The 14,122-nt window shown below is 36.2% G+C and overlaps 1 protein-coding gene across 1 annotated transcript; it reads left to right on the top strand.

The window, feature by feature from the left end:
- Nucleotides 1-238: 238 nt before the first annotated feature.
- Nucleotides 239-10,236, top strand: LOC128217255 (uncharacterized). The gene is made up of 2 exons (XM_052924272.1): nucleotides 239-311; nucleotides 4,352-10,236. The coding sequence occupies exon 2, from the start codon at nucleotides 4,450-4,452 to the stop codon at nucleotides 6,340-6,342; it is 1,893 nt and encodes a 630-aa protein (XP_052780232.1). The 5' UTR covers nucleotides 239-311; nucleotides 4,352-4,449; the 3' UTR covers nucleotides 6,343-10,236.
- Nucleotides 10,237-14,122: the final 3,886 nt, after the last annotated feature.

The raw sequence follows: 14,122 nt of genomic DNA, 5'->3' as shown, positions 1-14,122 counted from the left end.
AACAACTTACATTCAAGTATCTTAAAAATAAAACAACATACCTTCAAATATAATTTCAAAAAAGGAGTGGGGACTATTTGACGAAATTGGGGGCGCTTTAACAATTTTTTCCAAGTGCGGGCTATTTGACCAAAATGGGGGCTATTTGACAAGGTGCCATTATTGTAAGATCGTCAATCGTAAGTCCGTTAGGTACTGTGCAGTATAAAACTGTTTGTCCAAACCGTTTTGACTTAAACAAACCAAAACATTCTTCCCAAGATGGCAGCATGCTGACAGTTTAAGAATTCTCAGAAAAGAGGCTGATTCAGGTCCTTTAACGTTGCAATTTTATGTAGTTTAAGGATTTTATCGGATACTAGATTCATAAGAATACGCTATATACTTGGATCGCTTACCTTTGTGGCTAAATGATGTTTACAATTGAACGAATTTCTCAGGGGCCGTCTCAAAACTTATCGCACATGTCAAACGCTGAAAAGGTCGCAGTGGGTCGAATTTAAAAAATAAAATGGTATTACTTCAATATAAATATATTGTAACCATTATCGAAGTCATTGTTTCATCCGGAAATTAATCATTTATTATGGATTATAAAATTATGTGTAACCGTCTAGATACAGTACTATTATAAATAAACGTTATAGTCCAACAAAATGGCAGTCAATGAGTCTTTTGATGATTTTTTTTTACTTTGGCAGACTTTATACAGTTACAGGGATACTTGCTTAGGTCACAATTCCAAACACTTTTTGAGGTTTTTCACAATTATCTTGGAGAGTTTTTGTTGTATTAAATTAAAATTGCGTATGAAACATCTTTGATTAATGTGACAGCATCTGTCAAAGTACAGATTCACGATCTCATCAATTTTATGTCGAAAATCGTTCATTTTATAGACAGTAAATCACCCTTAAATTTATGCTGTGGAGGTCACAAATACCGAACACTTGAAAAGCGAAAATACATGGTCATACAATTATAATTAATAAGTATGCTATATTAAATAAACACTTAGCTGCAAAGTTATTTATTGTTTGCGATGTTTTTCAAAACATGAAATTCAAATGTAAAGGGTGATTTCTATTTATAAATATCTTGAATGTAGGTCAACATAAATGCAAAACCTAAAGATACGTGTGCGCCCTCTGACGTCATTCCCCCGTGTGCTACATTTTGATCTTCAAGCGTATAAACATTGAATGGCTTTTTTTAGAAATATATTCAACAAAACAAGATGAAACGTTGCAAGTGTGACCAAGGCAAGCCTTTGTATTGATCTAGATCATGGAATAATCGATCATGGTGAACAAACGTGTGTTTTAGCTGGTGTTCGGGATTTGTGCCCTGTTCGGAAATGTACCGTCAACCAGTACAAAAGAAACGTCAAAATAGCAAAAATGTATCCCTGATCGCTGATTTTTGTAGCTAGATACTAGTACTTGTCCAAGATTTAACTAGTGTGGAAACAAGCCATTCCAAGACCCAATAAAGGAATATATCGAACACTCATTCAATCAGATAGGAGAATAAAGTAGGAAAAAAGACCTCTGTATTCAATTATATAATGACGAAAATATCGTGAGCTTTTCTTTCACGCTGGCTGACATCACCCGCACATGCATGAGCTGAAGAACTATGATATCGCCAGACTCATAGGAGGCATGAGGAGTTAGGGTTTTGACTTGTTGAAATTCTTAGAAGGAACAATTTGTTTTTCATTTCAACGAACAATTGAAACTTTTACTTGAATTGGCATTCTTTATTAAATATTCTGATACTCAATTGCAATGTGCTAATTGGTAAACAAAACAACACTAGTTCAGTCCCTCAATCAATTAACTTTATAGGACCACAGTGTGGCACACCAAATAGAGTACCCCCATCAATTAACACATTGTTTAATTTGAAATCGAGGCCAATAATGTTATTGATTGAAAAGATGAAGGTCCCTTGTATTTCACACCTTATGCCAATTTATTATGGGAGGAGTAGGGGAGCGCCAAAAAAGTGATTGGATGATGCTTCAAGCTAAATAAATCTGACATGTCTGATGACGATCAGCCAACCATTATGATAGCAGCTAAACATGTGCTTATACAGCTGACACGCCTTTTGGCTATTGGCCAACTGTTATGCACCAGTCAATTGTAACCATGGGCGTCCCAGGTCCGGGGATAGCCGGGGAAATGGGCCGTGTTTTTACCTTTCAGGTGGCCCCACAGTGCCGGGTGAATGCGCTGGTTTTGTCTTCGCTTTAAATATAGCGGGGAATGGGCTTTACCTAGGGTCCCTGGGGTGTGGGGGCATTTGGCGGGGATTTAACCATCTGTTCGTCTCCGCAGGGCGGGGATTTTAGCCGGGGTTGGCTTGACCGAAAGTCAAAGTCCCCGCTATTCCCCGGACCTGGGGGGGCTGTTGTTACAATTGACTGGTGCATTATCAAAGCATAAGCTGTGTATTGTCAATATTGATTACTGTTTTGATAAGGCTCATCGCTGTGGGAATAAGGCATGTTCATGCAATTAAAGCGTATCGGTAGTAAGCCAGGGCACAGGAAGGCATGTCGAGTCTGACAAGCCATAAAGGCCTGGCAGAAACACTGCCTTAGAGTCTTGGAATGGCTTGTTACCACACATGAGTCATGTTCTGCTTCTAGTGACAGCTACACATTATTATGCCCCCCTTCAAAGAAGAGGGGTATATGGCTTTGCACATGTCGGTCGGTAGGTCGGTCGGTCCGTCGGTAGACCAAAGCTTGTCAGAGTGATAACTCAACAATGCCTAGACCTATGGTCATTTAACTTGATATGGAAGTTGGGCCTGACCTGAAGATGATCCCTATTGGTTTTTGGGGTCATCGGGCCAAAGGTCAAGGTCAAAGTGACCTTGAATGGTAAAAGGTTGTCCGAGTCATAACTCCACAATGCCTGCACCCATGGCCCTCAAAGTTGACTTGGAGGTTGGGCCTGACCAGTAGATGACCCCTATTGTTTTTGGGGGTCATCGGGCCAAAGGTCAAGGTCCCAGTGACCTTGAATGGTAAAAGGTTGTCCGAGTGACAACTGGACAATGCCTGCACCCATGTCCCTCAAACTTGACATTTAGGTTTTTGGTGACCAGCTGATAACTCCTAAGGATTTTGAGGTCATAGAGTCATAACACACTCTTTCCTCACACTTTGAATGGTCATAATCTTAAAACAGCCTCAACGGTATCCAATGTCAGTGACAAATCAGCTGTCATTTCGGTCCATGCATTTTTCATTCAATTGTCCATATAATCCTGACGACATGGCCCTCAGGGGGGCATAATGTTTGGCAAACATCTCTTGTTAATATTATATTTAGAGATGCAAACGAATGGCAAAATTGATATTCGAATATCAGTAATTCTTTCGAACGAATATTCGATTACCAAAATACATCTTTTAAAAGTTGTAGTAAACTATTATAATATTCTCTCCAGTAGTAGCCGGGCATTTTAGCCCTACTTTGTCCTAACCATTACGCCTGGCGGACCCTGAATTTCACCAAATCAGCCTCTGAAATTCCTCATTTCAGAAAGAGAAAATGTAAAACATTATGAACAAAGAAAAAAATAACTTCATTTATATTCCTGTGCCTTCATATTTGTAAACAACGTGAACTTAGATGTATTTCAGGTCAAATGGCATTAATAAGTCAATGGAGGGTCTCGTTCTGGGATTGTCCTGTACTAAATAAAACTATGGAAAAACCCAACCAAATCGGGAACTAGTTTATTCCTTAATTGGCAAAGGCATTTCAGTTTACCGAAAATAATTGATTGTGTCACTTATCTTACAGCCAATTTTTGTTAAATTACTTTTAAAGTACCCGACGATATGTCCCTAAATGACATATGACACGTGTTTATTAGTGTATTGTCATCACATTCACACCTATGGCAGTATAGACCCATTGTTGTAAAAACAAGACAAACAAACTTAAAACACAACAACAGAGTTGTAGGCAACATGTTAATTATTATATTTATTCAACAACAAAATATCGAATATTCGAATACCGATTTTGACATTCGAATACCAAACGTTTGATCGAATATTCGAATATTCGTTTGCATCCCTAATTATATTGCATATTTATTTCTGATTTGAATGATGAACAGCACATTTTATGTCAATAATTACATTTAATTTCAAAATTCTGAAGCTGTGGACATAATGTTTCAAATATTTTGCTATATGCATCTAACTTGCACTTTTAAAGGCTTTACTTATTCATTGTATGTATTTGGTTGTAATTCATTAACAATAATCACCATCCCATTTGAATTATTTATGATACAAACTTATTTTGTGTATTTCCAGGTGTTGGATTTTCGCCAATTTATCCAAGACACTCCTCCATTCCCTCGGAGACAGTTCCTTACAGTCTTGAATCTCCAGTTTTCTACTCTGAGGAGGAAATGGCGGACGAGCCCGGACACAAGGCCATGCTGTACTTTCTGGAGATCTTGATGAACTCTGGAGTGCCACTCACCATAAGTCAGCTGGCTGGAAGGTTTGGGAGTAAGAGCTTTACCCCAGACATGCGCCAGGCATGTGGTGGCAATGAGTCTGGCTTAAAGAAGTTTCTGTTGAAATTCCCTTCATTATTTTGTGTCAGTGGAAATTTGGTGAGTTTGAATGATGGAACGGCTAATCTTGGGAAGAATTTTCGTGAAAGCAGCCCTGCTTCAACTACCTCTGATGTCTCAGTCGAGACTGAGGCTGTGCAGTACTTTCGAGCTAAGATCATCAGGAAAGGCGAGAAGTGGATGCATGTTCTGAGCCTAGCAGGCCATCTCTCACAGGCAAATGCAGAGATCCGCGATTGTGTTGGCCCACAGAACCAGTTCAGAGAGTGGCTGGAACGACATCCTCTTATATTTGACATCCGAGGAGACCAGGTCTCATTGAAGGACAATATAAACTACAGTGCTGTCAACCCCTCTTCTGAATCTCTGGACCTTGATGGCATTCAGTTCAATGCCAATCAGCGTTATTCAGTTGGTGACAACAATCGCTACTCTGTTGGAGATAACCCCCGCTACTCTGTTGGAGATAACCCACGCTACTCTGTTGGGGATAATCCTCGATACTCTGTAGGTGACAATCCCCGCTTCTCTCAGTCTGTTGGAGACTTCAATCAACAGCCAAGAACACCAAAACTTAAACGTCGCCCAAAATCAATAGAAATTCCTCCAAATTCCCCAAAACCTTCGTCTCTGTCACGTACACCATCATTTACCTCACAGAATCTACCTACTCCTCTAAGTGCAAAATCTGGGCCTGCTACCATGACTGCAAATGAATACAAGGCTGTTATGTTTCTGAAAGGAATAATTGAAAAGAAGGGTGACATGAAATTAAATGGACTTACTGGTCATTTTAGTCAGGCTCCGGAAAGTTTACGAAATACCATCGGTTGGAGTAAGCCAGAACTTGAAAAATTTGTTCGGAGTCATGCTAATATCTTTGTCATTTCTGAAGATGAGACAGTATCCGTCATCAAGAATGCCAGATTGAATGTCATCATTACAGGCAGTAGACCAAGTTCTACCCCGACTAAGGCTGGGAAGCAAGGTCAAGGTCGTGTATACCATGTTGCCAAGCTGTGGGGAATTGTTGATTTAGGCAAGCATGAGCATGTGTTTATTGACAGGACAATATTTGGAAAGCAGATCGATGACTTAAATAAACTGCTGACTGTTGGAGAAATGGTGTGCTTTGATTCAATCCCTGCACCAAAGGGCAGCAGAGCTCGTTGGAGGGCCATTAAAATTTGGAAGGAGCATGAGTCTATTGAGGACCTTGTTGACAAAGTTACAGCTCGTCTAGGTTATACGTTGAGTGACGGCTCTTTCCGGGAACCAATGACACCAAACAGTCCAATGCCAATCTCAAACATTGATGAAGAAATCCGTCGAATGATACCCGAGTTGAATGACTCAAGTGTCATCCAATCTCCTGTCAACGTTGGTGGGATTAAGTACTCATTCTCAGATGCTGCCCCAAGTGGTGCCGGGGTGGTACCAGTTTGGAATTTCCGGCATCAAGAGCTCTCAGCTATGCGCGACATTGATGACCTTGACCTGAGTGACGACAGCGATGCCCCGAGCCTCAGTATGGTTGCCGAGAAATACTACATGAACCGATCTGTTCTGGGAGACACGCCAAAGAAGGACAGTGGTGAAACAGAAGTAAATGGCCAGGATCAAGCGAAACCTGAAGAAAAGAAGACAGCGACTACCATCGGCTGTCAGACGATCGTTACTGGTGAGGTGTTGGCCACGCAGCTTTTTCATGAGGATGTATGAATTCCTGATACTGCTCATGAGCAGGGCTTGGGCTGCATTACAGAAGGAACTTGATACATTATTAAATATCAAAGCTGAAGTTCAAACTTCTGAAATGTGCTTATACTGATATTTTCTTGAACAAACTTTGAATTCTTTGTAATCCTCGGTAGGGAAGTATGTAAATCATTAATGAAAACAAAGACTGGACTATCATGCATATTTATGAAGTTATCATCCCTTAACTGTAATCAGTTCTTGTCCGAGCAAAATACTAGAGGGATAGAAATTAAACTTTTTATAGAGAAAGATACCAATGAAAAGAAGTGCAGTGCTCAAGAACCATAATCCTGCCCTTCATATTATTAGTTGATCTCCCGTTACCTGATATACCTCGATAATGGGTGCTTGTCTGAAAGTACCAAAGGGATTAAAATGAAACTCGGAATGTAGATAGATGGAAAAAAAGTTGAATTGGAGGACCCAAGAATCATGATCCTATCTCATGTGTGCTTGTCCAAGCCATATCTTAAAATTTACTTGAGAGATATAAATGAATCTTGGCATAGAAATAGATAGCAATGACAGAGTGTACCAAAGAATAGTAATTTGTTTTAATTCAGTCATCTCCCCTTAACCTGATATTTTTCCACAACATGTGCTGGTTCAGGCCATATCTTGGGATGTTCTAAAGGAACTCAAAATGAAACTTGGTATATGGATTGATTGCAATGACATTATAAAATGTTTGAAGATCCATATTCAGGCTACAAGCAATATTCCTCGTCTACTGATTGTTCTGAATTTCAATAGCTGCATTTTAATTTCATTTTTCATTTTACTTATTCCATTTTCACTGGAATTTTGGGGTTCTTTTTATTAACTAAACATTAAAATATTTATTAATTCTTTGGCTACAACCATTAACCTTCTACCTGCACACTGTATTACAATTTCTGCCTTTTTATAGAAACTTGGCTTTTGGGGAGCATCCTTCGCTTCCAGTGATAGTCTTGTTCCATCTGTACCAGATATGCATGATAGAATATATTTAAAATATTAGATTCAAATTGATCTTAAGATCCTTCTCTAATACAGTCCATGGGAAGTATGTTTTGCTTTTTGAGATCTGAACGTGATGGTAGTTGATGCACGTTCACCTACATGTGTATCAATATTATATTTGATTTACGGTTAGGTTATGATCATAATCTGACAGGAGTAAAAAAAGGAAATGCTCCTTTTTATATTTTTTTTTCAAATTATTCCATTTTCTCTGGAATTTTGGTGTTCCTTTTATTAAATATCTAAACTTATAAATATTTATTATTTCTTTACTTTTTCATTTGATTTATAAATAACAGGGAAAATAGTTTGTGAAGTAAGACATTATTTTGAATTTATCTTTGATGTCTTCCGTTGTTGCATCTCCAGTCAAATGTTTCAAATTAATGAATACTTCAGTTTAAATATATTTGTCAGCTTTTTCTTGTACCTTATGTCTAAATCAGCTTTGTATTACACCAAACCATGAACCTTGTGGAAGGTTTGCATTGGTTACAGACTTTATATTCACATTTTAGATTATTTTCAATTTTGTCAATTATATAATTATTCAGAATTTAAAAGTTGCTCAGTACTTTCCTAAGTGCTTTTACTCAAATTAACTCTTGGAGTCTAGTTCAACCATTTAATTATTAGAATAGTCAAAGTTTTATTATATTAAAGTTACATTGTGTTAGAAATACTTTTAATGATTATTTTATATTAAGGTTGTACAATATTTGTATGTTATGTTTCTGTGTGGGATATAAAAACTGTGCATGAAGTGATGAAGGGTTCATAATGTACCTCTGGGTACATGTATTTCTGTATTTATGTTTTACAAATAATGTTTTGACCAAAGTGAGCTCAAAATTTATTTATTTACAGTAAATTTGCTGTGGATACATATAGTTATGAAGTGAATTTTTGATGTGGACTTCTTAAAAGCATCTTTGATTTAATTTCCATTGGTGAAAAAAATGTGCACATTTACAGTTATACAGACTATACAGTATACAATGAATACATCTGCAAATAAGTTATAACTGAGTAGAAATATGATAAACAATCAGGAGATTTGTAGCTTAAAATTATACCATATATATATAATGGTCATTTGTATTTATTCCAGTTGTTGCATCCCACACAGATTTTTGATTGTAATTATTTCGACCATCTTTTTCGACTTTCGACCTGAAGTTTCGGCTTACTTTCGATTAGATATGGATAGGTCTCAAAAAACATCCTTTTGTAGGGAAAAAAATGTTAATGGAACATCATGAAATGAATTGTTGTAATATTTTTTACTTAAAAACATTTTTACCGAATTGTACATTCTGATTGCATAACGCTGCTTCATTATATGCTGCTTCATATTACACTTAAGTTACATGTATGTGTTGAGAACCTGAGAACACACAGAAATACAACGTGTAGTTCAAAAGCTGATTAAAAATAAACACGCTTCAGCTTTATGGTTCTTTAAGACTGTAGAAATATTGCTTCGTATATTTCCTACAAAAAAACTTCTTGATGCCTATCCATGATCTTATTTTAACAAACTAGAGGTCTTTCAAAGGAAGTTTAATGCAGTTGAAACCTAACAAGTTGGTGATTATCTGCATTTAGCAATAATGTTTTCAAATTTGATATTCATTTGCTTGTACATTGTTTATAGCCTGTATTTTATGCTATACAAGTACGTTATTAGTGCTGATATTATTCATGTATATTATAAATATGTATCCATACCGTGTGGATTGGTGTGTTAACCCATTTCTTTTGGTTTTATTAACGTCTATTTTGGTATTTAGCATGTACTTGGACATGACATTTTTAGCTTGTCTATTTTTATCATAGCCTTGGTGTCGTTCTCGTCACCTTTTACCATGGTCATTGAAGGAACTTACACATGTTACAAGAGACAGTATGCATTATGTAGCCAAGTCCATAACTCTAGCAATAATAATTGTGGAGTTATACCCTTTTTTACCTCAAACAATAGACGAGCATTAGCATTCACTTGTGGTGCTCTTGTTTTATTTTATTATTTCGTGCGAGTTATTGTATACATTATGTCAGGGCTTTTTCATCGTCTTTAGTAGAGCAGAAATTCGGCTACTTACCAATTGAAAAATGTGTGTATTTATTCTCATTTTCAGCCATTTTGTTTCCCCAGAAATACAGAAAATAATATTAACAAATTGTACTCATGGAATCATTGTTTGTACTGATGTTATAGCTTTGTTTGTTTTTCTTCCATTATTTTAAATATATGAGTTGGAAGCCATAATGTCATATATTTTACCATTTTGAAGCGTTTAAGCAGTAAAAATTGCCGAAATGAATTGGCCAGGTCTCTCACTAATTTTTGCGGAAAAAGCCCTGTATGTTTTTTTGCATGTTATTGTTTCTTTTGTTATAGAGCTGAACGGTTGCCTTATTAATGAGAACTGCTACAAATAAATAGAATGCTTAGTGTTGCACAAACAATAACAAGCTATGCAATGTTTATTTAATTGTGAGCAGGGTATACTGTGACCCTCACATTATAAAAAAAAATATTTGTAAAATAAGAGAAGTCAACAATTTTAGACAATGTGAGGTTTTGCTATATATCGAGCAAACATTACAACCATATACACTTTTCTAGTGTTATAGCACTTGTCTACGTAAGGCCAGGCCAAATTCATTCAATGTTAAGTGTCATCACATGGGTAGGCGTAGTTCAAGATAAACTGAATTTCTAGAGGATTGATAACAAAAATAATGATTTTTTTCCAGAAATATATAATCTGCAAGAACTTCAATTTATAATTGTCCGGACCATGTTATGCTATATAGTATCCCCCATAAATGTGTTGACATGTTGTTTTTTAGTTGTCTGTCGGTCCGGGCCAAAATAGGTGTTCAAGGGGCTGTGTCCTTTAGGGTTAGGAGCAATTTGGTTATGTTTTCTATTGAAAAAAACACAAAACTACACATTTAAAGGACTTTAGTTAAAGAAGGAATAACCCCATAAACCAGAAATGTTCATATATCTATCCTTCTGTCCATTGCAAATTGTGTCAGCTCCATACACATACATGCCATATCCCCCGGCGGGGGAAAAATCCCCCGTAATAAAAATCCCCCGGAATTGTAAAATTTCTAAAAAAAAAATAATTTTTTTTTTAGAAATTTTACATTAGGCAATAATGACAAAGTAAGTGAAACCACAGTATGTGACTGAATGTAAAGAAACAACTCCACAAGGGTGAAATGCCAAAAGGAAACTTTTACAACAAGAGATCAATTAATTTGTAGTAATTATCAAAGGCAAAGAAATATTACTCTTTTGGAAGGAAGAAATTAATAATATTTATTCTATTCTCTTATTGTCTGAAAGTCATCAAGCTGATAGAATTAAGCATAATTTTTTTTTAAAAGACTTTGGAGGAAGGTAAATTTAATTTAATTGTCTCGAAAACATATTTTTCCAATGACATATTTTGTTCTGAAAGTGCATTACAGTATGACATGACAGTGTATCATAAGAATATGATAAATCATGACATAGAATAATTCTGTATAATGAAAAAGTTAAGAGGTTTTCAAAGCAAACTATATGTGAATACATTTTTTCGTACTTGCGTCTAAAATACTTTAAAATTTCGCCAACTTAGACCTGCTAAAAAAATCCCCCTGAATACAACCAAAATCCCCCTGAATTTTCAGCCTTTTTTAACAAATCCCCCTGAATGGTCTCCAGAAAATATGGCATGTATGCATACAGTATCTCTTGAAACACTTGAGGGATTTTGGAATAACTTCTACATATGTTCACCATATTGAGACATTTCGAGTCCCCTCCATATAATTCGAACCACTTGAAGGATTTCCAAATAACTCTCCACAAATATTCACAATATTGAGACATTGTGTGCAGAGGAGGAGACATTAGTTTTTACAAAAACAACTATCTAGTTTGTATATTTATTTGTTAAAAGGGAGTCAGATCTGTTGGTTTTTTTGTTTCTCCTGCCTGGTAGTGGGTAGCTTTTGAATTTGGAACCAGGCACTAAACATAATATTAACTTTGAATGGCCTCGGTAGTTCTACATGTAGTATCCAAGTTCATTATGACATTATTTATTAATATACTTACTCGTATGAGTATCTCAATTCTAATATATTTACATGTTAACCTAGGGCCTCTGGGCTAAACCGCCTCTTATGAAACCATGCTTGCCTGCTTAAGACGGACAAAGATGAATCATATTATTTTAAGATGAGACTGTGATCTTGAATTTATTTGTTGATCGAAGCAATCTTAATCCTTGGCCATTCTAGAAATTAGTTAAGAGTGTACTTACTATCATACATATATTGTTATAATGGCTGGAATAATGGCTCACCGCAAGATGAATGTAAATTCTTGTAATTTTACACAAAGTTACATCTGTGTTGCACTGGTTCCTGGGTTTGTGTACTATGTAGTTTATTAATGTATACATACATGTATATTCTACTTATCAATAGAATGTGTGGATAGTCCGAGAGTCACATGGATCTATACCATTAACATCATGTACATTTGTCCGATACCATGCTTTTAATTCAGATAATGTTGCTTTGCTTGGTTGTGTAATTATGATATTCTGGTTACAAGAATTGCGCCTGTTTTTCATAGTTTTAAATATTTTCAAAATTTTACTATTTTTTCCAAAGTAAAAAAAACAGTAATTTACTTTCAAGCACATTAAAAAAAATAGTATAATTTTAAAATAAGCAGGTCTTTTGGCTAGTCATGATTTCTTATATATATATATACAGATTTGAGAATATTCAAATAAAATGTAATCTCATAAAAGCACGCCTCTTGTTTATGATTGTCAATGTCCCTGACAGTTGACTTCCCCTATGATCCCAGCGCCTTATGGACCTTGGTCATGTTCAAGTGAAAATAATCTAAGGTGTAATAGTTCTGTGATTTTGCTGTATATTTATACCCCCCGACAAACAAAGTTTCAACCTGTGGTCGGTCGGTTTGTCGGTTGGTCCTTAGCAATTTACCTTGTTCGGAGCATGACTTAAAACCTACTGGATGGAATTGGATTAAACTTCATACAATGGTAGAGCATAATGAGAGGAACTGCAGTGTACAATAACCATAACTCTATTCTTGCTTATTACTGAGTTATTGCCCTTTGTTACTTTTTTTGTCCAGAGTATAACTTGAAAAGTACTGGATGGAATTCATTGGAACTTCATACAATGGTAAAGCACAGTGAGAGGAAGTGCATTGTTCAAGAACCATAACACTACTTTAGTTAATTACTGAGTTATTGCCCTTTTTTTGCAGTCAATTTTTTTTCCAGACATTGACTTGCAAACTACTAGATGGAATTTATTGAAACTTCATACAATGGTAAAGCACAATGAGAGGAAGTGCAGTGCACAAGAATCATAACTCTATTTTAACTAATTACAGTTATGGCCTTTAATACTTTTTTCTTGTCCAGAGCATAACTTGAAAACTATAGATGGATGGAATTTAATAAAGCTTCATACAGTGAGAGATCATAATGAGAGAAAGTGCAGTGTACAGGAACCGCAATTCTATTTCAGCTAATTACAGAGTTACTGACCTTTGTTACTTTTTCTTGTCCGGAGCAAAACATGAAAACTATTGGATGGAATTTAATAAAACTTCATACAGTGATAGATCATTATGAGAGGAAGTGCAGTGTACAGGAACTGCAATTCTATTTCAGCCAATTACAGAGTTATTGCCCTTTGTTATTTTTTTCTTGTTGAATTAATCTTCAGAATAAGAAATGAAAAGTCACTCTGTGATGATCCTACAGAATTCATATTGATGTTGTTACAACTTAAATCCTTGAATGAAACAGGCCCACATTTAAACATTAAATCTCAAACTGAAACAAGCTGGCCATTGTGGGGATTTAACTAGGGAGATGCTGCTTGCTCAACCAAACCAGTTAGCTAGCAAGTATTACTCCATTAGCTCTTGACATGTGCAGGGGAATTAAGGAATGACTTGATGTCCAACTTTGATATTTTCACATGTTTCGCATCTCCTTCACCTTTTGAAGGATATCATCAATACCTGATGAAGGGGGTCGCCTCAAGGTCACAGTATATTGAACAGGATTTGAGAGTTGCATTTTGTCTGTTTTGTATGTCTTAAACTCATTGAAGGATTTGGATGAAACTTCAGATGTAAAGTGCCGAATTCAGAACAATCACTCTCACTCACACTCAATGGGTTAATCCTCTGTAATCACATAACGGTTGAGATATTTTTGAGTGAAAGGTATATCCGTATTCACAGGTGTGAGTGAGACTCAAGTGTTTTGCGTGAGTGGGGCATTTGTGAGTGCTTGGCGAGGCCACTTGAACCACCCTCGAGGATTGGTTGTGAATACGAATTGAATGAGTGTGAGTGATAAAAGTACATGACAAGTAGAAAAGATGAAATATATCAGGTATTTGGAACAAATAAGGGGCATCCTCGTTCCCAGACAATATTTAAGACACCGGGATAATCCATTGAAGTGCATGTACTTCAATAACGTGGCCATCTATAAAAAAATCAATTTTTCAAAAGGATGCGCCAATCATGTATTTGTTTTGTTTCGTAATGATCTTGAACGCCCAGCAAAGTTGAGGGTTGCAATTCATCGATGGCTGCAAAGAAAGGCAGCTAAATGTACGCAACCTAGCGGCGTGAAGTTGGCGGACTAGCGGCCTA

Source organism: Mya arenaria, chromosome 14 (genome assembly GCF_026914265.1).
Source record: "Mya arenaria isolate MELC-2E11 chromosome 14, ASM2691426v1".
Lineage (NCBI taxonomy): Eukaryota > Metazoa > Mollusca > Bivalvia > Myida > Myidae > Mya > Mya arenaria.
Note: the sequence above shows the minus strand (reverse complement) of the source record. Positions and strands in the feature narration are given on the sequence as shown.